Here is a 26,212-nt window from a genome sequence, read left to right as displayed (position 1 = left end):
TCACACTGTAAAACAATCATACTAACACTGCTCAATCATAACACGGTTAAGGCTGACCAACGGTATATTTCACTATCGGTATGCCTACCAGTGCTAGCTGTTACCATAATTTTGCAATATCAGAAACTCAGTTCAGTTTAATGGCAAATGATCCACCACCAATCGCAGTGGTCCAGAGCCAAATGCACACATTTGAAATGCGGCCCCCCACATAGTCTATTTGCTGAATAGGAATGAAAACAAAATATGGATAGGGTATTATTAGCCTAAGAGTAGGGCCTAGGCCTAGCCCTTTGCGCTACATACAACTTCAATCTGCAATAGAGTAGGCTAAGCTAAATCTCAGACTAGGCCTACATTTAAAGAGCAGTGTGCTTTTAACTAGGCCCACCGCAAAACGGTGTTGTATCTTTCAGTTTAATATCAAGCGCAACGTAAGCCCATCCGTCCGTGCTTCATGCGCGACCAGTATTCTACATTTGCCCTACAGAAGTAGTTACATGTTGCAAGTGTCGTTGACTGATACATTGTATCCCTCATCAGTTATTTCCTATTTCAATGACTAGGCTACATTGTAATAATTTCCCGCGCCACCTGTGCTCTGGTGGCGCGTGTGAACACATTGCCTGATGTCATCTTGGAAGCGCTAGAGACGTCATGAGCGTCTTACTGCCCAACATGGCGGACTTTGATACCATTTATGAGTTAGACGAAGAAGATGAACGGATAGTGAGTGAAGAGCACCTCGCCAGATACTGCCCCGAACCTGTCATCATGCGAGGAGCTGGACACATCACCGTGTAAGTTAGTTATTAGTCCAGGATATTGGTAACGATTGTTAATTGAACACTGGTAGGTCAGCTAGCTTCCCAGCTAACCAAGAGTGCATGTTTTTGTCATTCGTAGTAAGCTATAATGGAAACACAAGTAGGCCAAACCAATGTGTAGAAAGAATGTTCTGTTCCTTGACAGTAATCACTTTTAGGCAAAGCATTGTCGTTGACAGCTATTCAGTCGTGCGAACAATGATTTATTGCTTTATTGCAAGCCATGCATAAATTCTACCCCGTTACTCGGAAGGACGTTAGCTGGCTAACGTTACATTATGACTTCAAAACAAGTACTATCTAGTGAACTGCCAATCCACAACCTTATCACTAGTTACCTTCTTTATAATCCAATTTTATTCTTTGCTAAAACAAATGTCACGATAAAAGCAGGCAAAGTCACAGAGCAAGGAAAATATGTATTTATTGCTGCAGGCGTTTCGAGACTGTAAGCTAGTACTTGCCACAGTCGGCTGTCTTGCAGTGTATTTCAGGTTTAGGGCCAAGAGCAGGAGATTCGTTAAATATATATAATATAGAAAGGTTAAATATAACTTGTTATATACTAATGTAGAATTTTTGTTCTGTCTGTGATTAAACATTTGGGCAACCCATAGAAACTCTCGTCTTATTAGACTAAAGCTCATACTCACCTGCTACAAGAATCACATCATCCTCATTTCTAAGTGTAGTTTAACATGACAGAAATGCACATCTCAAAGGCCAACTAAAGACGTATCACACACACACACACACACACACACACACACACACACAGACACAGTAGTCCTTGCTACATGGCTACATGTATAGGCTACAAACAACACACACATACATTTATGGTATACTTTTATTGATTACAGTTATCAGCCATTCTAATTCATGTTTCTGAACCTTATTCATGTTTTATGTCTACAGGTTTGGCCTGAGCAATAAGTTTGATTCAGAATTTCCTTCAGTTCTCACAGGGAAGGTAATGTACAGTTTTATTTATCTCTAGTCTGGGCTAATCAGTTGGCTACAATTAATTGAGCACAGCTGAACAAAGCAGTGGTTGAATAGGGTGAAATCTTCTAATTTTTAGACGCACAGTGTATAATCGCATAATTTGAAGGCACCTGTATTGCAGGCGGGTTATAAATGAATAGCTTCTAGATTTTCTTACAGATTTTGTTACAATCAGATGTAACCTGCCATCCCCCACCCCCTCTTTCTCTTGCTGTGGCACATTGGACAGTTGTACACAAGAGTGTTCACATTTCCAAAAATGAAAATGGAAATGACTTCATCCTTCTGTCATTGGTGTCTGCTGTTGTTCCCATAAGCCTTTGACAAATCAAGCAGTGCTTAATTTGCTTTTTCAAGCCTTTTGAGTGTCTCCAATCTGATAGTGCTGCATCTGCTGTGATGCACGTCAGTGTGTCTAATGCTAGCTGATTGTGCCGTGGCACTGCCCTGTCAATAAGTAAGCCATCTCTGTGTCCTCCGTCGGTCGGGACCTGGTGCTGGGAGGACACAACTCCAGGTGACAAAATAATGACATAAAAGACTGGGGTGCGCACAAGAAAGAGGAGCTTCCTGGGTCAGACACAGAAACACAAAAAGGCTGGAGGGGGCAGAGCAGGCCGAGGGAAGTGCGGGGCAATAAAATGTAGCTCCAGTATTGTGACCCTGGGTGACATGTGATGGATGAGGTCACGATTATGATGATTGAAGGGTGCGGATCAGGCCTGCTGGGCTTTATTCCGAGGTCTTTCTCTGTTTGCAAAGAGACCTTTGCATCCTGTCATAAAAGATTACGACCCCAGTTTTATGGCGTACATACCCAGAGAGAGGAATGAGCATCCATTCATGTTGTTTAGACGGCACAGCCACAGGCCATGAGCTTATCTGGCCTTTTTGTTCCCTCCTTTGCCCTGACACTACAAGAGGTTGGTTAGCTAGTTAAAAGCACACGACTGAAGATCTCATCTGATATCTGAAAATCTCCACAGACCTCCACCTGTAGTTTTTTCCTCCCTTCTATGCTATTGCCCAGTTGGGTGAGGATCTGAGATTTGTACAAGAGATCAAGCACAGCTCTTCATTCAGTCACAGTCACAGTTCTTAATTTGCCACCCATTTCTCCATCATATTAGTATTGTGATCAGAAGAAAAGGAAAGAAGTCTCTCAAAGCACCAAACTCCCTCTGCCCCTCGTCTCATGCACCCCTCATCATCCCCCTGTTCTCCTTTCTCTTCTGCACGGTGCAGGTGGCTCCAGAGGAGTTCAAGACGAGCATCAGCCGGGTGAACGCCTGTCTGAAGAAGAACCTGCCTGTCAATGTGAAGTGGCTTCTGTGTGGCTGTCTGTGCTGCTGCTGCACTGTGGGCTGCAGCCTGTGGCCCGTCATCTGTCTCAACAAGAGAGTGAGTCTCCCGCCTTTGTGCTTGAGTCTGGTTATGGTCCTGTGGTTATGGCCCTTTGGTCGGGGTTATGGTACTCATGGTCCCCTCTGAGAGAACTCTTGCATCCGAGGCAGAGGGACATGCCTGGCCCCGCCCGCCTAGTCATGTTCATCTCACTTGTTTAGCTCCTCTCAATGTGTTTATGTTTCCCTCCGTCAGAGGGTGGGCCAGTCAGCGACACAAAAGGGGTGGAAAGTGGCTGAGGTAAACGGTAGCAGAAACATTCAAAACATTAAAAAACTACATGCAGAATAATGTGTCCATTTATACTGCTAAGGTATCATTGTTTCCTGACTGCTGATATGCTAATATGCAGTTTGTGAAAGTCAGGCAAAGTAGGAACTAATGTTGGGAATCGAAAAACGATGCTCAGGCTGCAAATATTTCCCCATAGTGAGTACCCAGACTCAATCTTTTGTTACCTTAAATATGCTATGCTGCTTATTTATTGTTTTGCCTGCTCCAGTGTTTTTCCTTACAGTAATATTTTGAGCCAGGGATTTACAAGGTTGGCCCAAGTTTGATTCTTATACCCAATGTTTGCCTGATTTGGGCTTAGTACAAACCTGAGTAGTGCTGAACAGTGTTAGCCATATGGTTATCTCTGAAAATAACGTAAGCCTATATAGAAAAGAAAACATTATTGTCGATCGTAGTGATTTTGTTTCATAATCCATTATGATGTAAGATTGCCATATCCATCCCTCACCTGTAGAGGAATAATCTTGGGTTTTATTATAGGGTAGTGGTGTTTCTGTGTTGTTGTGGGCCAAGGTGTAGAAATTATGAGCTGTTTAAAGATCTTTACTCCATAAATTGCTCTGAGGATTTTGCTGTCCTTCTTTGCTGTCAGAATGATTTACCTGTGCAGATCTTAAGTGTGTGTGTGTGTGTGTGTGTCTGTGTGTGTGTGTGTGTGTGTGTGTGTGTGTGTGTGTGTGTGTGTGTGTGTGTGTGTGTGTGTGTGTGTGTGTGCGTGTGTGCGTGTGTGCGTGTGTGTGCGTGTGTGTGTGTGTGTATTTTTGCAGACAAGAAGATCTATTCAGAAGTTGCTAGAATGGGAAAACAATCGATTGTATCACAAGGTAAGCGGAACACAGTCAGGCGACCGGCCACATATCAAATCCTAATGCTGGCAACACAGAAAGTGTCAAATGCTGACCCCATAGGTTAAGTTTTCCTAGTGAAAGTTTTTAAAAATGTAAGAGTGTTGTGAATGGTGATTGTTAACACGGGTCAACTTTGACCCTCCCAAGCACCCATTTCCCTTGCAGACATTGCTGTCTGATCCATTGATAGAAGCCTGAGAGTGCCACCAGTGGTCTATAGAGGTCAACAGTTTAAAGAAGGGCAAAAAAGCCACGTTAATTGTGTTGTGTCTCGGCGGCTGTGATGGACAGCCAGTAGCCGCGCAGACACATTAACAAAACCACTTGGAGCACTGACCGCTGGCTGACCCCTCCAGACAGTCCAGGTCTCAAGGCCCTGAAAGAAAAGAAGAAGAAAAAAGCGCTCATTCTTACAGACCTCAGGTGCTCAGTCAGATTTGGGGGCTGATGTAGAGAGCAGGCTCTTCCTGTGGTGTGTGTGTGTGTGTGTGTGTGTGTGTGTGTGTGTGTGTGTGTGTGTGTGTGTGTGTGTGTGTGTGTGTGTGTGTGTGTGTGTGTGTGTGTGTGTGTGTGTGTGTGTGTGTGTCTGCTTGACTGTAGTTGGCCTCTGGGTAGCTCTGTGCTATCTGTGTGACTCTGTAACCTTGTTCCTCACCAGCTGGGACTGCACTGGAAACTCAGCAAGAGGAAATGTGAGAGCAGCAACATGATGGAATATGTGAGTAAGAACTTAGTTCTGCTGTCAGCTTATGATTATACAGTGATATTTATAAACGTTTGTACTTCTAGAAGGCAATTTTAACTAGCCCTGTTATCACAGAGGAATTGCACCAGTTGCGCTATATTGATCAATACATTAATTCGAATGCTGGTTCAATGGCGGAAGAAACCGCACCTCTGATATGATTAAAATATTTGGTGGTTTTATTTTATTAATACGCAACAAAGTATATTTCTGTGATTTTGTGCACTGTTACATCTGCCCCTCTTATAACCGTCTCATCCGCCTATATTCATCCTTGTTTCCACAGGTGATTCTTATAGAATTCTTACCCAAATATCCCATTTTTCGGCCAGACTGAGGAGCCGGCGGGCAGATTCCGGTGTTGGATCCCTCTCTCCCATCCTTAGTGCCTTGTACATATGTTGGACTGAGGGTCATCACTGGCGTCTCGACAGCTCCCCTCCACCCCCTAACCCCACCTCCTGTCTCCCCTCCCAGTACCTTGTACAGTAGAAGTTGCAACACTGTCACTTTGTTTTAGAGCAGATTTTGCACATTTCCTGATGTAGTAGAAACGCTCCTTTTGTTGCACTGAAAAACATTTGGTTTTGTTACATACGATGACAATTGTGTTCTCAAGACAAAATGACAACAGAGAACTGAAACTGTTTAAAAGTGCATTTACCCCAAAGAGCCATCAGTCCTTTTCACATGTTGTATCAAGATATCTTTGTAAGAACAGGTCACCTAATGGTGCGTATTTGCCTTATGTTCAATGACAACCTTTTTTTCTAACGAGATGAGTGTTACGGGAGGATTTGCTGTATAGAACTTGTTTAGCTGTTGAACAGGTTCTGCTGTGAGGTTTTGGGCATTGCCTTCTGAAACCAGTTGTTGTTTCCCCCCAGCGGGGAAGAGGAGGCGTGGAATGGTCTGGATGCTTGGACTAGGACTTGTGACAGAAGTCAGCACCATGGTTTTCCTGCACTTTTGGAGATTCTCCTCGGGCTACGTGTAGGGGGGATGTCACATGACTGACTTGTAAATATATATTTGGATAAGCTGTACAGTGTGGTATGCCATGTTTACATAATGTTTAGCAGAGTTCATTTGTCTTTTTTGTTTTGCCAATATATACCTGTACTATAGATTTGTTAATGAACAAGTGTCTCCATAATGTCTCCAAGTGATATTGACCCGTGTACCTTAGAAAGCCATAACCTTTGATGTACATATTGCCAGAGTTTAAGGCTGAACATTGCACTTGAGGGATCGAGGAGATGAGGATGCCTGTCCACACTCTGGCTGACTCCCAGAGACTGGCCTTTTACACTGATACCCACTGGCTGTGGAAGCATGGTCATGCCAACCAAGGAAGCCATTTCGCAACAAGCAGAAGTGTCATCTATTTCAACTCAAGTGTCATCATGTGATGGTTTCTGTTTCTTTCCTTTTTTTTTTTTTAAACCTGCACTTTGTTGTATCCTCTCTTCTGCCATTTTCAATGCGGCATAGTCGACCTTCTACATTTTAGGCATACTTCTATTGTTCATGTGCTAGCTGTGCTACGTGTGGACACTGCCTAGCACTCGCTGAGGAAGTTTGCCCTCTCAAGTGTGTCATTCTCACCGATTAATCTCCCTCCCTTTATATGTAGTCAGCCCGCTGCATTAGAGTGCCTCTCGGACTTGTAGATGAACCTTGGAGAAGAGCTGTGCTCAAGGACAATGGTTTAATTTGCCATTAATATATCGGTCTAACAGGGAGTCAGAAATCTCCTCTCAGTATTGGTCCTGTTAGAGTTCTTGTAAATGTCTGTCATTACCCAATCCTAGGGAAAAGGCTTAAATAAATGGTTGATTTTTACTTTTCTTTTCCCAAAACTGGCCTCTGTGTGTTTTATGTTTTACAAATTGATTGTCACCTACAAACATTTAAAGATGGGTATTTAAAATGCAAGGCTTTTGAAATATCTTCTCCCTTATTTACATAGCAATGACCGTAGTTGTTAGATTTTTGTAAAAAAAAAAAACATACTGCTTGTAAAATGACAAGATTATAGAGCAGTTACACTTCAGTTGATCTAATGGGCTAACTATGGCCTCATGCTCTGACAATTTGTTTTGCTTAACAAGGTGTTGAATCGTTAACATGCAAGGTACTAATTGCTTACCACTTAAAAAATTTAAGAGCAAGTTTGTAGCTAGGCCTACTTCTGACACCACCCAGCCCCCCTCTGCAGTGCCGGCAGTGTTTGGCAGTCGCCCTGGCTCTGGTGTGGGACCGAGGCAGAATCCTCAAGGAATATTCCCCTTACCATTGGAACTGTATAGAAATGTCCAGAGGATGCACCAGGTATCTGTTGTGGGATAGTGTCCTCTGGGATTAACCATGAAATGGTGCTTTTTGGCACCATTATGTTAATACTGAAATTCTCTGACCAGGGATCTTAACATGCCAACCTTTTTTTTATACAGCAATGTAGCCATCATTAATACTGCCACGGCTATTAAAATCTGTAAACAATTAACATGTTATGACCAAGCTATTATCAGTTAGGTAAACAAACATGAACAAAAAACTTGAAATTCCCCCATCAGACATCCTAGTACCCAACTTGCCCCCAGGGGGCAGTGTCTCACATGCTGAGTTTACCATTGGGGGAGGAAGAACAAAACCAGTGTCTTGGCATTAGGTGGGAAACTTCAGACTATTGTCTGGAGTCCATGACGGCACTGTAAAGTGTTGCTCAGAGTGTAGTGGTGGCATATCTGTTTGCACCTCCTGTTTTCTTTACGGCAGCTGCTGCCTCCACATCTGTAACAGCAGGGAGGCGACAAACATCTGAGAGAATGTGCCAGAACAGAGGCCCTCCACGCCGCCAGAGGGGGTTTCACTGAGGCTTTTGTGCAGTGGTCCCCAACACTTGTAAATCACAGCTGACATCTCTCCCCTGAAATATGATTTGTTCATGCTTGTTATATAGCTGAATTGTTACCTCTGTGCCCGTTGGTCTGATGATGGCCCAAACTGCTCACTTTACTGATTGTTCGGTGTTATTCCACAAATATAAACATGAACACATTCACTAAAGTTAAACATCACTTGATGCTCTCCATTATTTTGACCCCAACATACATGTTCAAACATGTACATTAACCACTGGATGATAAATCTAAGTATTTCAGACTGTCATTTAGTTGTAAGAAAATTGCAAATCTGACAGACTAATCAGTCCAAGCTATATGCTCTCAGAAAGTCAATGGTGCGCGAAACACACCAATGTTGAAATGGGCTATATGGATCCAACTAAATTAAAAACAAATTCACATATTTGTATAATGGTTCTTCCAAAACCCTAGTTAGTTTCGCTCAGATGCTTGACTTGGTACATCTTATAGTAAGTGAACTCGAAAAAAGGGCCCGGCTGACGGCGTGATGAAACCATATTGCTTTATTATATAACCACAGAGACCCAGGGGCTGGCCCCCCTCCATGTCTATGCCATCCGGGGGGGAAAGGGGGGCGGGAAATCAGAGAGGTTGAAATGGAATGCATCCACTGTGTGTGTGTGTGTCTGCACTACACATAAAGCACACATCCATCCTAGTAATACAACAGGTAAAGAACATGAGAAGCAAAAAAAAAAAAAAAAAGGAATCGTTGATTGCAAGTTTTTGGTCTATTGGCATTTAAGGCAGGTGTGCATAGATTCATCCTTCGTATACATATGCAAGGCACCCAAATAAATCAACATTCATCACGATGCATTCAACAAAACTTCAAATAGGTAGCCAATTATAGTATCAAACCCCAATTAATACTGCAAATCTAAAGTCATTATGATGTTCTAGCACAGTTTAATAGAGTATTTGGTAAAAATTATGAGAATATCAGCATCATCAAATCACAATCCACTCAAATTTGGTCTGCTCCCATACGCATCTCCCCACACTCAATATACATGTAGGTCTGCCATTCTCACAGGGAGTATGGAAACAGAGAGATATATGCAACAGTTAGAGATTCACTTCAAATGGATGAGGGCATATCATACTGTATGTTCTCCCTTAAAATCTGCCTTCATCACAAGAGTAACATTGCTTTACTGATTCAACACAAAACAGGCAACTCTGAACTTTGCATGTTTCATAAGTGTAACATTCAACCAACTCTCAACGATCTCAACAGCACTCTAAAAACAGACATTTAAACGTAGTCTTCTGTGATAAAACCTCAGGTCCTGTCCAGCTCCCCATCAACATCTCACCAAAATTATACTGATGAGACAAAGCCATCCAGCAATTAAACAAAAACTAGAAGATAAAAGGCCTTCAAGACTCTTGCCTGAATATAAATGTGTATTCCTTACATAATCCTTCATATTGAATGAATTCCTGGTTCTTGATTGTCAGTTCTCTTCCCTGATTTGCTGTCATCTGTCTCCAGGGGCAGCCATTTGCAAGCCAGTAACAGCGGATGGCCTCGAGTAACTGCAGACTGCAGAGCCAGTGATCAAACTCTACATAAAACATCAATAGCAATTAAAATACTTCCACGGGGAACCCAAATCTCTCATGCTTCGTCCTGGCCAACGGAGACTTGGAGATACAATGTGATTGAGACTTTAGTTTTTTTTCTTTAGCCATGGGGCTTCCATTTTGCAATCAGTACTCGATCGTGATGCACGAACCATCCAGAGAGAGCGGCGTCCACAAGACAGGCTGGGGCAGACAGAGGCGTGGGCTAGACCAGACTGCCCGGCCAAGAGACTACAGTAAGAGTGACCTTGTTCTTCTGCAGCTTGAGCATGGGGATGAGGGACGAGTTGTTCATGCCCACGGTGGTGGCGCCGTTAACGGCCACGATCTCATCCCCGCACCTGTGGGACAGCAAGCAGATGGCAAACTCGATGAGCACAGCATCGCATTCAAACTAGAGACAAGAGAGGATGACAAGAGAAGCCTGACTCCTCCATACACACACACACATCCATCAGTGGTGATGCTATTTATAACCCATCTCCAATAAATGGATATAACAAAAATAAACAAGCCTGGGCCTGAAAAGAAGAGACTCATATTGAGTCTTTTGCAAAATATTTTTTTTTTGGAAAGCTAAACTAGAAATCCACCAGGCCTGACTCTTTAGCGTGCATATCTTATCTTATCTTATCTTGTCTTATCTTAGTGGGTGCTTTGAGGAGGCAATAAGACTCACTTGAGGCGCCCATCAAAGTGGGCCGGTGTTCCAGGCACTATGGTCTTGATGAAGAAGGGCTGCTGGCCGCGACTCTCCTCATAGCCCCCCACGATGCTGAAGCCCCAGCTCTCACTGTTGGTCTTCATCAGGACAATGTCACGGCACCAGTGCATGTTGCTTGGGTTGAAGAAATACAGTCCGTGTCAATATGTAGGCAGTTCAATGCAGCACAATGTGTATGCATTGCATTTTCAGTTAAAAAATGACTGATAATTTCCCTCTGGTGAAGTGTACGTAACATTTAAAAACCCATATGTGACCCTGCAAAGCAAAACCAGTCGCTTTGGTAAAATTTACAAAATTAAGCTATTGTGCTCACATGAACGGCCATAAACTAAGCTTTCCAATGACATGTATATCGAGGGTATTTGAAAAACTATCGCTAAGATAACCACATTCAAAGTTGACATATGGTTCTCCCGTCATGATATGCCAGAAAAGGAGAAATTCTCCTTTTTAAGCGGCGTAGACAACGGGAATGACTGCTAATGTGTTTAACGTCAAAACGCAAGTGTAGACTATATACTGTCGAATTAAGCGAAAATGTGAAACTAAACATTTTAGCCAGAACGTTTGTTTATCGTGGATTTTCTAAATATAGCATCAAGCGTAAAGCAACTGGTTTTGCTTTGCAGGGTCACATTATGTGACAGAAATGACAGCAGGACAGAACGCGTGATGCTGATGTAGCCTGCGTGCTGGACCAGGGCGCTCTCACCTGGGCAGGCCCAGCCAGCGGGTCCACAGCGGGGCCCAGTTGATGTCGTCCTCGCGGGGACTGTCGCCGCCCTCCTCCTCCTCCTTGGTGGCGGCGTCTCCCTCCTCCTCGTCCTCCTCGGTGACGGTGCGGATGACGCGCAGCGCTACCGAGGGCTGGGCCGTCTGCGTCTTCAGCACGGACACCGCCTCGTTGTACGTCAGCTGGGTCAGGTCCACGCCGTTGATGCTCAACAGGACATCCCCTGCGCAATGGCATCCATGGCAACCATTAGCCACAACTCAATAGGCTCCATGCAAAACCGTATCAGACCGAGCGTCTGGATTTGAATGTGGTGTGGCTGGACTGTCTGCTTATTTGGATAATGACATGACGGATCACCGTAGAGGGCACACACATACACACACACACACACACACCTGTTTTGATGGTGCCATCGCGGTGCAGGCAGCCAATGGGCTGCACACTGGTGATGTAGACGGGCAGGCGGCTGCGGCAGTCTCTCCCGCCGGCGATGGTGATGCCCAGCGAGTGGCGCGGCTCCTTCTTCAGGCTCACCGTCTTCTCCTGGCACGAGAACCCGCTGGGCGGCTCCTGCAGCAGCACATTTGACATTGGGAATCAGGCTCTGTTTACCAGGGGCAAATACCACGCCGCTGGGGTTTCCTTACCAGGAAAGTCACCGAGGACACGGTGCACTTGATTGTGCTGTTCCGGGACTTTCAATGCTATGCTGCATATTGCTTTATTAAATCAAAGTCGATCACTCAATCATGCAGGGAGGGTAAGCCTGGCTGCGCTGGAAATGAAGACGTTTGCCCGGGCACAGCAGTGTTTCCTCTGAGGCCAAAGGAGCCCAGATAAAAATATAATGGATGGAGTGACCTCCTGTGGGGATACGGCTTGTGCAAACAAACACGTCAACGTGACACATCCCTGACCCAGCAGAAAACAACACACAGCTCTGAGGGCATGTGCCAAAACTCTCAGCCACCATTACAGTGCCCCCCCCCCTCTCTCACACACACACACACACACACACACACACAGTGTGGAGGTGGGGATGTGGGGGAGGGGCGAGGGGGCTGTATCACTCCTTCCTACCCAGCAGGAGAGCCCACCCCCCAGCAAGAGCAAAGGCTTGAACCCAGCAGGCCAAAGCTAACTGTCACTAGCTTTGATCCTCTGCCACCTGAAACCCCCCCCCCCCCCCCCCCCCCCCCCCCCCCTTTCCCTCTTACAACCACCCACCCAAACAAACACACACACACACACACACACCCCAGTGGATCTTGGCCGTAGAGAGAGGGGAGAGAAGGGAAAAGCACCCCTGCCTCTCCCAGCCACCTTTTGATCAGTGAGAGGGGCAGCGGCAGAGGCCTCTTTCATCTGTCCGGAGCCAAGACGAGCCAAAGAGAGGAGAAGAGAAGAGAGGAGAGGAGAAGAGAGGAGAAGAGAAGAGAAGAGAAGAGAAGAGAAGAGAGGAGAAGAGAGGAGAAGAGGAGAGGAGACGAGAGCCCAGTCCTGGCTGCCAGCGCTGCATCTGCTCCCTGTGCCTTTCACCTCCACGCTCTGCAGAGGAAGTGACACGCTGGCGGGGTGTGACTCCAGCGCGGTGTGAAGAGAGCTGCTTTCACAGCAGCGCCAGCAGGCTTTTTTACCAGCGCTCTCGCCAGCGCTCTCTCACTCCTCCACTCTTCCACTCTTCCTCCTGCTCTTAGGCGCTCATTCTCTATTTATCCACTTGCTTTTTATATCACGCCGCTTTCTCAACTATTCGGACTTTTTCAAGAGCTCGTTTCTAGTGCTTATTCTTCTAGTGCATATTCTCTTTTATCCTCCCTCTCTGACTGACACACACACACACACACACACACACACACACACACACACACACACACACACACACACACACACACACACACACTCTTTTGCTCCCTCACTCACACAGACACACAGACACACACACACACAGTCAGTCACACATCCACTTCAAAAGTGCTGAGTAGCAGCGGACCCTGTGCTGTGACAGGAGAGGGATTACAGATCTCGGTGTGGGAACTAGCTCATGAGGTTGATGAGTCCACACATGGGGGGGGTGAGTGTGCCTGAGCCCACTGACTCTGGGGGGGCTGAGCGCTTATTAAAGCAGTCCCACACACACCTCCATGGGAAGAGAGGGGGGTCGTGGCCAGGGAGGCTAGGGACACTTTCTCAGCCTAGGGAGTCAGGTGTGCTCACCTTGACGTATGTGGAGCGGCGTCTGAAGAACTGCTGTTCAGGGGCCCGTCTGGCCCCCCGCAGCACCACCTCCACTCCCTCCTCAGGCTCCGGGTGCCTCATGACCACGAAATTCACCCGCACCTCACTCGCCTGTGCACACACACAAACACAACACGCAGGGTGGTCAATTCACACAGTCATATGGTCTTATGCCATTAAGTTAAAGGGACACTTCACCGATTAGCATTAAGCTTTGTATCTTTAGAAAACCAGTCATGTTTTTGAATGGTCGTGCATCATTCCCTCAGTTTGCCTTGAGATGGGAGAAAAACGAATTTCAATGAAACCCATGAATAGGACTTCCTGCTTTCAATGATGTAAAATTATGATTTTTACATCATTGAAAGCAGGAAGTGCAACATTGAAATCTGTATTTCTCCCATCTCGAGGCAAACTGAGGGAATGATGCACGACCATTCAAAAACATGACTGGTTTTCTAAAGATACAAAGCTTAATTCTTATCGGTGAAGTGTCCCTTTAATGCCATTTGTAGTTTTCCGTATCAGTGTATAATGTTGCACAATATACTACTGTACAACATACTCACTTCACTAGACCAACACCAGCTTGACTTCATGCCATTAGGCTATTCATACTTTCCTTTGTGCATCTACTTAAACGTGTTCAATAGGTGTGTGCGTACCTGTATGATCTGAGCGGCGGTCTCGGGGGTCCCGTGCCGCAGGTCATGCCCGTTGATGGCCAGGACCTTGTCGTTGTTGCGCAGCTTGCCGTCCTTGGCCGCGAGGCCGCCCGCCAGCAGGTCCAGGATGAAGACGCCCGACTCGTCGGACTTGCGGATGAGCTTGATGCCCAGCGGCTCGGAGCGCTCGCGCTTCACCAGCGTCACCTGCGTGACCGTGCCCTGGCTGTGGTGCGGGTGGGCGGCGTTGGCGTGGTGGTGGTGGTGGTGGTGGTTGGAGGCCTGTGGCGACGTGTTGGTGGAGGAGGAGGAGGAGGAGGAGGGGTTGGCGGCGGTGGAGCCGGAGGAAGAGTGCTGCTCGGGCCGAGGCTTGAAGCCCTTCTCCTGCATGACGGTGATGCGCAGCAGGGAGCAGGGCCGCCGCAGCACGCTGATGGCCCGGTTATGGCACACGGATGCCAGGCTCACATCGTTCACCTGACACACACAAGCAGGGAGCAGGCACCGTCATAAATACTGGGCCTGACCGTTCATCTGAGAATACAGTTGTTAATACAGGGAAATACCCTGTCTTGGTGTCTGCCCAAGACTGTAACAAGCATATAATGTGCATCTAACATTCAATAAATAGAGCTGTGGGGGGTGTCTGTAGCTGGCTGTTTACATCATATCTTTGTGTATCTAGAAGATGGACTTTTAAGGAGATATGCTGAGGCTGTGCTTGTTGCAGTGATTATCTTCGGGGGAAAAAAACAGCTAACATCCAGCAGGATCACTGCCTATGGCTTTCACATCGAGACAGACATAAGACTTACTAATCTCCAACATTATCATGCATTATGGGCAGGGGAGCGGCCACACCATCCATTAGACATGCACGCATTTCCACTAAGCTCAGCTGCTTAGCTGCCGGCCATTCTTCACACGTGCAAATTGGTGTGAGTGCCGGTTCTGCATGCCTGAGGGGATTATTTGTTCGGAGGTGGCCAACTTGAGCACAGTTCAGTGGGGCTGCGTCCAGCGTGGGGCTCTCGGTGTAATCTCAGTGGGGGCACTCTGGTCCTGAGACATGCCACGTCTCTCAAGGCCACGGCCAGTGGGACCTCGCCGCTCGCTGCGGTCAAGAGGATGTCGGAAGGAGGAGAGAACATTTTGGGAGGTGAATGAGGGTAACCTCTATCTCCGGCTCTCGCGTCCTCTCCCTCCTTCTCCAAGGACTGGGTATTTAAAGAATGTCTCAGAATAATTTAGCCGGTGAGCCTACACCAGCAGCACTGTGTCGCTCTGACTCGGTGAAACGGCGCAGGCTCAAAAAAAGAAAAAAAAAAATCAATGGCATCGACCAGGACCGAGAGGGGAAAGAGAGATACCGTTTCAAGGAATGAGAAATCAGATCTTCTCGCCACTTTGGCAATCTCTTTACGGACAAACTGGCTCCTCACAAAAGCCAAACGTTGCTCAGATGAATCCACCACAAAGCCCCCCATTGGGCAAGACAGCCTCTCGTTGAGATTTCCGAGCGTTGTGATTGGTCGGTCGAGGGACAGAGCTTAGAGGAATGATAGGCCTGGGATTCCTGAGATGAATGTTGAGGCCACTCTGTGGCTTGGGTTTAGTGTGGCACTGCATTCCAGGACTGCTGGGGGGAGAAATCCTAGGAGAGCTCGGGACTGTGGGAAGACGAGAGGCGAGCTCGGAAAAGTGGGACAGCGTGTCATGAGAGGCGGAGGTTAACCCACTGTCCTCTATTCAGCGAGGGTTCAGCCATCGCTTAGCTCAGCTTTCACGTAAACAACACGCTCGTTAATAAGGCCGCGCATGGACAAACTACAATGACTCGTATGGGTTATGGGCTTTTAAGAGCCTGCTTCAAAACTGGAGCTGCTTGTGTGCGTTTCCAGCTGGGGAGAGGGTGAGAGGGCCAGAAGAGGCTGACATTGAAAATGAGATCCAGGAGATGATAAAACGCGGTGAGAGCCCAGAATAAGGGCTCCATTGTGGAATTAATCCTGGAGAGAGACCAGCCGAGCTGACATTTTAACTCACTTCACCTGTTCATGAGAAACTCACTTCACTGCTCAGGAGACAGGATATTACAGGGCTAATGTTTCACGTACGGTTTCAACTCGGCTCGGAGAAAGGGTCTTTGAGTCAGAAGTAGGACATAGGGGTCAACACGCACAACACAGCGCAGTGCGCGTCCTTTGACCAGGTGAGCCTTGCCAGCAAAACTAACGACTCATCCCAAAACAACAGCGCTGTAATGGCTGTCAGGCAGCCAGTGGAAAACATTTCTCAAGCTTCCCTTATCGTCACCGTGAGACCTGTCCTTCCTGTCTGTTGACACGACGCCCAGAGGACCAAGCTCACCGCTTTGTTATGTGACAACTGATCCTCTCCCCGCTCCACACTAAACTCAGCAGTCTAGGATAAACCATACAAAACATTTGGCCCTTTTCAGACAGATGGGCTTTTTTTCCACCCTAAGCATATCCATGTGGATGGAAACTGATGAAAAAGGAGGGAGCTCTTGGAGTGCTGAAAATGTGTCCAAACTCTGGCACTGGGGAGTTTTCACCACACAAGCACGCATACTAACTAACACACACACACACACACACACACACACACACACACACACACACTTTGAGAGAGAGAGTGGTCAGCGTGGTTGGAATGCAAATGTAAACACAGCCCGCTCAGGTGTGTACACTCACAACACAGAGCAGAAACCAAGAGCAGGTCACATTCCGTATCAGTGCAGTCACTCAGAGGGTGCTAGATAAGCGCAACACACTATAGCCATGTACTCAGTACATCTAGATAACATGCTTTAAACACACTTATGACTGGCACTGAGGCATACTACTGTAACATTCTTCACAATAACTCGCATGAGATATTCTAACACAAACCCACTTGATTGATCACCTACTAGTTAAAGTGAGCAAAAAAGCCAGACCATCTGATTGGCTTGATAAGAGGGAATGTTCTAGATGGACTGGGCATGTACTTTTCCATGAAGAGTGCACCCCGTTACCATAGTTTTGTTTTGTTTTGACGTCCACCCATCACCTCCTGAATGGATTCTCACCTCCAGAACGTGGTCTCCAGGAGACAGTTTGCCGCTGCGTGCCGCAACAGAGTCGCGCACAATCTCCTGGATGACGATGTTGCCCAGAGGGGTGTCCTTCCCGCCCACTATCCGCAGGCCCAGCTCCTCCTCCGGGTCATCCCGGAACAGCTCCACCACGTTGGCCTCGGCCACCAGGCTCGACCTCAGGTGAGTTTCTAAAAAGAGTTGTACAGGAATTAGACACTATTGAACAATCACCTCTCATAATGATACTGAACTGAATCAACATGAATGGAGTCCAATGGTACATGTGAAGAAAAACTAAAGTCTCTACTACAGTTGACAAATTTAATTGTGAATCAGTCAGATAAAGTCAGTAGCACAAATAGTAAACAAGTAGCTGTAGTCTCTAAACAGTCCTCACACATTTGGCCCACCCCCTTATGTCCTGTGAGGCGTCTCAGCCCATATCCCTGTTAAGACTCATAATCCCCCTCAGAGTCTCATAAATGCTCAATAGCGTCATCCAGCTATTGTACTTGTTTCATCTGATTCAGCACCCACCTCTACATATGAATTAAAAGGGTCTGAACTTGTGCCTTGGAAATTACCCCCACAAGCCCACACCTGATTTAATGTGAGCGCAGGCTATGATTTATCATGCAATATTATCCTCCCCAGGTGCTGACTCCTGACTTTCCCCTTAACTTTATCTCTCAGGCATGATGTCAAAGACAAAAGCCCTTTGTTGCCAGGTTACAGTGTGTGATGAACACGCCTTGAGGCGTCACTGGGCCATGACAGGCACCGGCTCCATTAGACGCTTTACGTTTGGACACGCTCCCCGTGAGCCACTCAGACAGTGACTGGTTGATGAGTGCCACTTTCCATTCCAAAGTCTGACACGCAGTGGAGAGAAGGCAGGCGTCTGTACCAGCCTCCTACCACCCCCCCTCCCCTCCTCCTGCCCTCCTCCTCCTCCTCCTCTTCCTCCCACTCCCTGGCACAGACACATCAAAGGCCTCGGCTGTTTGGTTTCTGACAGTAGGTCAACACAGCTGGGTCTCCATTTCCTCCTCACTGCCTGCTTTTGTCGACTTTTCACGCTTCCCCCGCCCCCTTCCACCCCACCTCCCCTTCCTTCCAATATGGCGTTGTGTCATCTCTCTCCTCACCGAGAGGTTATCTTTGACACCGCCCTTGTGTGTAATGATTTCAATCTGATACCGGCGGAGGCGACAAATACAGTCTTTCTGATCGTGCAGCAGGCGCCTCGCGGTGTGTTTATGTCTCACCCGAGCAAAACTGATTTAGCGATATGTTCGGTTCCGCCCAGGATCATGAATTAGCCTGCCGGCTTTCACTGCATGTTTTGAGAGGCACAGGCGGAGAGCTCTTACCCTCCTCTCCCTCCTCGAAGGCAGGGTTGACCAGGCCGGGCTCGGCCGGGCCCCGGGGGGACGCGCGGGAGAGGGTGGGGGTGGATTTACCGTCCTCCGCCTCCGCTTTGCTGGCCTTAATTTCATTCCAGGGAGGCCTCTTCCTCCTCTCTGCCTCCTCACGCATCCGCCTGAAAGCAGGGCATCTGAAAGAGAGAGGGACCAAAAGAAAACAGAAATAGATTAGAGAATGAACATGAGAGGGAGAGAGAGAGAGAGAGAGTGAGAGAGAGAGACCCTCATTTATGGGCAGTCTGCCTTTCCCAGTAATTAACCTCAGAAGACATCCTTCACAACATGGCAGCAACAGCAACTAAAAATATCTCCCACGCACAACTGCTGACTGGCGCTTTGTTGTTCAGGGGAGGTGAACAGAGGAGGTAGTGGGAGTTGTTGGTCCGATCCGTGTTCATTTATTTGCGTAATTAGAGTTAGTGGCGAGGAACATGCTTACACACCGTTGGGTTTGGAGCCGTGCCAGGCAGCAGAATTGATGTGGACAGAAAGCCGAGGAATACATGGCGAGAGACAGAGGGAGGGAAGGGAGGATGGAGAGAGGAGGCTAGGGAGAGACGTGGAGAGACAAACAGAATGAGAGGGGGAGATGGACAGAAAGTGAGAGAGAGGGAAAGGCATGAGGCGAGGGAGGCTATGCAGATGTGCAGGCTGGTTTTACTGCATTGCAGGAAGGGGAAGAGGGGAACAGGTCAAGCTGGAGCCGAGCTCAGGTCAAAAATGAAGCACTAGCAGTGCTATTAGCACTAGCGCTCCCTCTCCCTCTCCCTCTCCCTCTCCCTCTCCCTCTCCCTCTCCCTCTCCCTCTCCCTCTCCCTCTCCCTCTCCCTCGCTCCTATCTCACTTTCACTCCCCCTCCCTCCACCTCTCTCTGGCTCTCGATCTTTCCACAGCCGGGCTCTGCGTCTGAACTTTGCCTCCTCTCTCTGTTTACACTGGCGCACGTGAAACGAGCGCACCTCAACCTTTCGCCTCCGGCTTCGCCTCCAGAGAGCCCACGGCTGCCGTGCGGCGGAAATCGAGAGAGTGCCGCAGATGTGCGAACGAGCCGAGGCAGATAAAAAAAAACAAAACAAAAAAAAGCCAGCTCAGGCAGCGAGAGACTGCGCAGTGCTAGCGAAGCCTGCCTGCCTGCCGTCCCGGGTGGGTTCAAGTGCAGTGTGAAGTGATCGAGTGTGGGGGACTCCGGGGAAGGCATGTTGACGTTTTGGGTGTTCTCACTGGAATTTTGGCAGCGCCGCGGAGGGCTGTTGTCAGACGTCCTCCCCCCCCCCCCCCCCCCCCCCGAGTCACCCACGCAACCACCCACCACACACGCTCAATGTTACTAGAAGAGGAGACGGCAAGACGGGCCAAAACTCAAAAGGAGTCCATTCATCATTTTATGTTCACTGTTCCCTCTGGCAGCGAGACAAAACATAAGACTGCACTATCGAACCCTGATTCCACCCCCATAAAACTACGAGCCTCTGCAAAACGCGCTGCCTCGGCCCGTCACAATCACTCTGGAGCTTTTCCCTCAGATCTCTCCTGCTCTCCTCCTCTGCTCCAGCTCCCCCACACACCGTGCCTATCTCTTTCCCCGTTTCCTGTGTCGTGCAATTAAGCATTTCCCCCCGCGTCTGCAGCCCAGAGAATGTTGCTCCAACTGTCTGGGAGAGTGCTGTTGGGTGGCCAGCGTGTTCCTCCTCCCCATGTTCTGAGCTGTGTATGAATCCTTGGCTTAATTTCCTTGTGCATTATTCATGTATGGTGATTTGTGCGCTTTATATTCATATGTTTGACCCAGACCCTTATGTAGTCACCTTCTATGTCCTGGCGACCCCCCTCTCCCTTCCTTCCTCCCTCTCACATGTCACCTCCCCACGCTCCTCCCACCTCCTCCCCTCCCCCTGCTCCCTCTCCATGAACTGCTCGTGGGTGGCTTCCATCATGCCATCCCATACTGTTAAGGTGTTAATACACCAGGTGCTTTTTAAGTGATGTTGCTAGGCAGTGTTCCTTGAGTATTGTTGCTCTTTCACGCTGCCACTGATGCTGGGCAACGATGTTTTTAAATCAGTGGGCAAATAACCATGATCATCCAATCAGAACACTAGGAACAAATGATGTGGTTGCCCAGCAACATTGCTCAAGAAGTTGCCCCATGCATCCTCCCCTTTAGACTACCTGTACTTCTCTCCATCGCCCATATGGCCTCATGCTGCTGGACAGAGACCACTGGGGGGGTTAGTAGCACCTATTAGCACATGGCCTCCCACTACACACATCTGCACTCTCTTTCTCTCCCCACTCTATTTTCCATACACTGTTATGGCTGGAAGCTGGTGACTGTTGGGAGGCTCCAGACGGTACAGGACGTCCTCCTAAAGAGTGTCTGGGAACGTTTCGTCCCCTTCCTCCTGCCGCCACCTATTTTCCTGTGTGGTTGCAGGTGGTGGTGGTGGTGGTGTGGTGGGTACTGACCTGTGGTGCAGGTGAGGCTGGAGCTCGCAGCGCTGCATGCTGCCCTGGCACTCCGTGTTGAAGGGGCACAGCACGGTCAGCTTGTCCAGCAGGTTGCGCACCAGCAGGCTGGAGGGCCGGCACTGCGCGAGCTGGAGCCGCTGGCGGTCCACGGGGCAGAAGTCCTGCTCGCGCAGGAAGCTGCTCAGGCACTGGTAGCAGTAGGTGTGCCCGCAGGGCGTGTCCATGGGCCGCAGGAGCGGCTGCAGGCAGATGTGGCACACCAGCTCGTCGTCCACGTCGTCCTGGTACTCGTACAGGTGCCCGTCGGGGCCCTCATGCGCCTGCCCGCACTCCTTGCACACGCGCGCCCACGTCAGGGCCGCGGCGCCCCCGGACACCGGTGCCACCGCCACAGCCACGGCCGAGGCGCTCGCCGCGGGCACCCTGGCCTCCGTCATGGCTGAGCCTCCGATCCCCACGCCCTCCGCTTCCTCTACTCAACCCCCCGGGGAGCAGCCTTCAGCGCCAGGCCCTCACGCTTGCCTTCCTTAAAAACAGTCTGGCTCATCTACTTCATCAGACGCACGGCACGGAGAATAAAACAGAACGCCCGGAGAAGTGCTTCAAGCAGACGCGTCTGTGTGGGAGCTCCACGCCCGTCCTCCTCTTCTCTCCATCGTGTGTTTCTGTGGTGGAAAGAGAAAAGGGGAGAGAAAAAAAAATGAAACAAAGAAATCCGAGGCAGGACGTAGAGTTTTTCTTTTTGGGCCCCCCACCCCCTCCTCTCTTTTTGGCTCGACAGGAAATGACACAGATCCATGAAAACGGCAACAATATGGAGCAGGCTGCAGCTGTATCCTTTCCCCTGAGCTCTGCGCAGCCAGAGGAATCTGGAAAGTCTACGGCTGAAATGTCACCGCGGCCCGGCTTCATTAAAAAGGTTAAGCTCCATGAAATGATTGGAGAGCAACAAAGTCGAGCCTAGACTAATGGGCAAGAACAGAGACCTGGCACTGACAGGGTGAGAGAAAAAAAAGAACAAAAGACAGACAGGCAGAAAGAAAGAACAAAAGAAAGTGAGAGAAAGAGAGAGGAGAGGGAAAGAAGAGAGAGAGAGAGGGAGAGAGAGAAAGAGGGAGAGAGAGAAAGTTGTGAGTGAATTAGGCAGAAATGAAAGCCCTTGTCACTAATGACCCCCTGGCGCTCCCCCTGTGAAATTCCTAATCTGCTCTAATTCCCTCCGCTCTGGGAAAGCCTGGCTTTGGCCCAGCGCTGCCCTGTGCTCCTCTGCCACATTCGCATGGACACCAGCATGCTAAAGACGCCTCCTAGTTCCACTTCCACACACCACACGCGCACGCACCGAGCTCAAGTGCCATAGCCCTAACTATGCACCTATACCAATTTCCATAAACCTAGTCATTTCCATCGCCAAACAGCAGATATGAACAACAGAGTTATTGTACGAGACAGATGAGCAAAACACAGGAGCATCTGACTAAGCTCTACGTCGGCTTCAAGCACATTCCCGTATCACGCCGCCACCGACACAAGTCAGAATGCCAAACACCCGAGCCCCCGTAAATAAAAAAGCAGCAGAGTAAACAAACAGGCAGCCAGCCCAGAGCCCAGCCCAGCCCGTCCCTGCCTCGTCCACCCCCAGTCCCAGCCGTGTGCAGAGCTCATTCAGAATGTACCTTCCTCTCGCGGCCAGCCCTGGATGCTGCTGCTCTCAGCGTTGTCCCTCTCCCACCGGCCACCGCATCCAAACAAGAAACTCAAACCCAGCGGCTGCGCTGGCTGCCTGCAGCCCCACTGAAACCGGACTCCTTCCTCATCTCCGCCACCGAGCGAGTGTGCAGGGGAGTATGGGACTGCGTGCGTGTGTGTGTGTGTGTGTGTGTGTGTGTGTGTGTGGGAGTGGGCTGTTGGTTTTCCGTGTGTGTGTGTGTGTGTGTGTGCGTGCGCAAGGGGCCAGGCAGCCAGCGAGAGAGCCGTGTGACTGAGCAAAAAGCTTAGCCTGGAGTGAAGAGGCACTCCGTCTGCTCGAGCCGACTACAGCAGGAGAGGGAGGGAGAAGGAGCGAGAGCGAGTGTGTGTGTGTGCGCGTGTGGGAGCTAGTATGTGTGTGTGTGTGTTTATGTGTATTCATGCATGTTGGGGGGTGGTGCAGACTGCTGATGTCGCACTAGCGTTGACAGAGCATTTTCTAAAGGCCAGCCTTAGCCACTGACCAATAACACTGCTCCAGGCTCGGAGATGCTTGCACAGTGTCTAAGGTCACACAGGACAGCACCCCCCCTCCCCCCCACCCCCCAATCCCAACCCATCCACTCTAATTAAGGAAACAGATGAGAAATATCAGTGTTGGAGCAGGCACCGGCAATCCAAGACAATGAAAACAGATCCCAAGTCTCTCCTAAATAAAAGAATACCTCCCTGAAGATCTAGTCAGACCTCAACTCGTATGGGGGGAAAACTGACTCCAGCTGGAAATTAAATTGCAAATCATAAACAAACTACTTCAAAGTGCTGTGAGCGCCACGAAGCAAGTTGAAACTCTCCTCGTTGTGCCAGAAATATTTCTTTATCTCAGATCTCGGCTTGAAATACGACTTTGTTTTTTTGTGTGTCGGCTTTAGCTATTCTTAGTGCACGGCTCACAACGATGAAAGAGAAAGAGCGAGAGAAAAAGACACCTGGAACATAAGAAGAAGAAGAAGAAGAAGAAGGGGTGAGCAGAGGGAGAGGACAAGTGGTCCAGCAGAAGTCTCTGGCGTGCTGCTTGTGCGCTGCTGAGGAAGCAGTGGGACAGTGACCCTGGCCACGGGTGATGGATGGGGGGGGTCGCTCTGGCAGCCTCTCGGTATGGGCGGAGAGTCGCTCCAGAGTCCAGGGCTGCTGGGAGCTATGTGTCAACGTCTGCTTCTCCCATACTAATGCCGTGCTTTACGACGGCGAAGCTGCCCCCCTCAAGGGTGCTGGGCCGGTGGGGGCTGACTGCTCAAGGCTACGTGTCTGCATTTTCAAACAACCCCCACGGCCCCTCATCTGCTCCGCTCATACTGTGCTGACTGCAACATGAACCAGCGTTGCTGGTGTGTGTGTGTGTGTGTGTGTGTGTGTGTGTGTGTGTGTGTGTGTGTGTGTCTTGTGATGGGTCTCAATTGGAATAGAGAACTCATGTAGAACAGTCCAATGTAAATATCTGATTTCAACCCTGACGTCACATGAAGGAGTGAAATGAAGGTATGATGAGAAATGAATAAGTGCCAGTTAATACAAGTCTGTCTGTGATCTATGACAAAACAGATGTCTAGATAATATGTGCTGTCTAGGCAGGCACAGTGTGAATCATTATTTTAGACACACCCAAACGGAACAACAGTGAGTAACATTAGACAGCGTGCTCCATAGTGGGCTGAATCGGGACTGATAATAGAACGCAAACAAGAGCCACCTCACTGCCCTTTACAACTGCCCAGAAGTGAAAAGAAGATCTGAGTAAACTCTCCTCTCTCACATCTTCCATTACCACACACATACTCACACATGTGTGTGGACACACACACGCACCCTCCCCTCACGCGAGACTAGCACACATGCTCTACCCTCGCTGGAGCCTCGCACGTGGCCCCTCGGATATCCACTGGAAAAGCATAGCCTACCAGAAAGTCCCTAAACACCCCAACACACACACACACACTTTTCACCAGTGGATTTCGATCTACAGCTCCATTCTGCCATATAGCACACCATTTCAACCATGAATTTCCACCATGGAACAAAGGCTTCGATGTTGACTTAGGGACAAAAGAAAGCCAATGTAGGACTGCCCTAAACGCAAATATAATATGGAGGAGGCTGTTAAAAAACAATAGGACACAGTAAAGTAAATCTGGCCCTTTGGCCTGTATCTTGTTTTGCTTTTAAATAATTATATATTTGAATGTTCATCTGTGACATTGGCTACAGTATAGGCTAACCAACATCAACTACAACACTGAGGCAAAGACACAAATATGTGAGGTTAAATATTTACTAAAATCATTATGTAAGAACAGAATGTCACCACCGCCTCAGGCTTAGGTCATATGGTAAGACAAAGATTCAACTGTAGCCTACCCACATGTAGCCTACTGAGAGTTCATTTTAAATAGAAACAAACACTCACTCGTGCTGATTTGATTCAGAAAAACCTAACATTTCCAGTTATAGTGTATTCCTGACGACACCTCTTGTCAGGTGACACTTGGCTACTCGGATGAAGCGCCATAAATTATGAAAGTAGCCTGCCCAACTGACAGTTTGTGACAAGGTTAACAACAGAGAAAATGTTCGCGTTGCTTGAACACCATTACAGCCCACAATAAAGACAACAGTTTTTCTATCTGACAAATGTGTTGGCTATTCTCAGTTGAAACGTCTGACTGTCGGCTAACCAGTAACGTTAAATTCACTCTAAAATTGCCGCCTCGGTCTGAAGAGGACATTGCCACAGGCAACGCAAGCGTACGCTAACAGGAAAATATAAGCTATTATTCACTCGATGTATGAAAGGAACTAATGTCCCTGTCTAGCGATTAATCCCGTAGCCAATGCATTTGAAAATATCATGGTGCGCTACGCGCTACACTGTGTAGCCTACCGAAACCCGTCTTACCTGTAAAGGATTTTTCCGGAAGTAGTCTAATAAAACAAAGAGCTATCGTCTCGCTGGTAAATGTTGATTCCAACAACTTTCTTCTTGCCTCAAACACAAATAAAAGAATTCGCATTAACCCCGACTTGTTAGATGTGGGAATCACCTCTTCTTACAGCCCCAGGTGTTGTTGATGGGGGTTGACGTCGCAAATATTCCCAGTTTCGAACAACACATAAGTAGCTGGGATCTGGCGCTGTTTTTTTTCCCCTTTTACAGGAAGTCCATGCAGGTAGGCTAGTATTTAAATTGGCAGGTCACCACTTCAGACTACGTGAGTAGCTACCTGTAATGTGATCATCATCATCATCATACCTATTTGACGCACTTGAAACTGCAGGCTTGTTAAGAAACTAAGAATTAGAAATAGATGGATAGATTAGATATATATGCCTAGAATGACTTTATTGATTTCCAAAGGGGAAACAGTTAGGCCAAGGGATACAATTATTTTTAATTAGTGAACTAGATGAGCTGAGGCTGACAATAGGGCATTTGGTTTATCAAGTTCAAGTGG

General features: G+C 48.2%; 2 protein-coding genes across 5 annotated transcripts; one reads left to right on the top strand and one right to left on the bottom strand.

The window, feature by feature from the left end:
• The first annotated feature begins 600 nt into the window (after positions 1–600).
• On the top strand, positions 601–6,991 carry chic1 (cysteine-rich hydrophobic domain 1). Its single transcript, XM_062524928.1, has 6 exons — positions 601–800; positions 1,746–1,800; positions 3,081–3,236; positions 4,304–4,360; positions 5,043–5,102; positions 5,416–6,991. The coding sequence occupies exons 1-6, from the start codon at positions 658–660 to the stop codon at positions 5,464–5,466; spliced, it is 522 nt and encodes a 173-aa protein (XP_062380912.1). The 5' UTR covers positions 601–657; the 3' UTR covers positions 5,467–6,991.
• Positions 6,992–8,544: 1,553 nt separating this feature from the next.
• lnx2b (ligand of numb-protein X 2b) lies at positions 8,545–25,917 on the bottom strand. Of its 4 annotated transcripts, none has more exons than XM_062524125.1 (10): positions 25,802–25,917; positions 21,012–21,679; positions 18,492–18,676; positions 17,110–17,306; positions 14,016–14,492; positions 13,330–13,461; positions 11,508–11,682; positions 11,089–11,332; positions 10,329–10,487; positions 8,545–9,990 (listed from the first exon to the last, which is right to left on the bottom strand). In XM_062524125.1, exons 2-10 carry the CDS (start codon positions 21,449–21,451, stop codon positions 9,855–9,857), a joined length of 2,145 nt encoding a protein of 714 aa, XP_062380109.1. In that variant the 5' UTR covers positions 21,452–21,679; positions 25,802–25,917; the 3' UTR covers positions 8,545–9,854. The 4 variants fall into 4 exon arrangements, with proteins under 4 accessions (XP_062380109.1, XP_062380106.1, XP_062380105.1 ...); XM_062524122.1 differs by having other exon boundaries at positions 25,776–25,902; XM_062524121.1 differs by having other exon boundaries at positions 25,657–25,896.
• Positions 25,918–26,212: the final 295 nt, after the last annotated feature.

This window comes from Sardina pilchardus, chromosome 21 (genome assembly GCF_963854185.1).
Source record: "Sardina pilchardus chromosome 21, fSarPil1.1, whole genome shotgun sequence".
NCBI lineage: Eukaryota > Metazoa > Chordata > Actinopteri > Clupeiformes > Clupeidae > Sardina > Sardina pilchardus.
The sequence above is the reverse complement of the archived record's forward strand: the minus strand, read 5'-3'. Positions and strand labels throughout refer to the sequence as shown.

Excerpts from the sequence above, each read along its gene's own strand:
- chic1 (XM_062524928.1), top strand. The coding sequence starts at position 658 with ATGAGCGTCTTACTGCCCAACATGGCGGACTTTGATACCATTTATGAG. Across the intron at positions 3,237-4,303 it reads TCATCTGTCTCAACAAGAGA|ACAAGAAGATCTATTCAGAA; the intron begins GTGAGTCTCCCG and ends GTATTTTTGCAG. Across the intron at positions 4,361-5,042 it reads ACAATCGATTGTATCACAAG|CTGGGACTGCACTGGAAACT; the intron begins GTAAGCGGAACA and ends GTTCCTCACCAG.
- lnx2b (XM_062524125.1), bottom strand. The coding sequence starts at position 21,451 with ATGACGGAGGCCAGGGTGCCCGCGGCGAGCGCCTCGGCCGTGGCTGTG. Across the intron at positions 14,493-17,109 it reads CTGGAGACCACGTTCTGGAG|GTGAACGATGTGAGCCTGGC; the intron begins GTGAGAATCCAT and ends TGTGTGTGTCAG. Across the intron at positions 13,462-14,015 it reads CCGCCGCTCAGATCATACAG|GCGAGTGAGGTGCGGGTGAA; the intron begins GTACGCACACAC and ends GTGTGTGCACAG.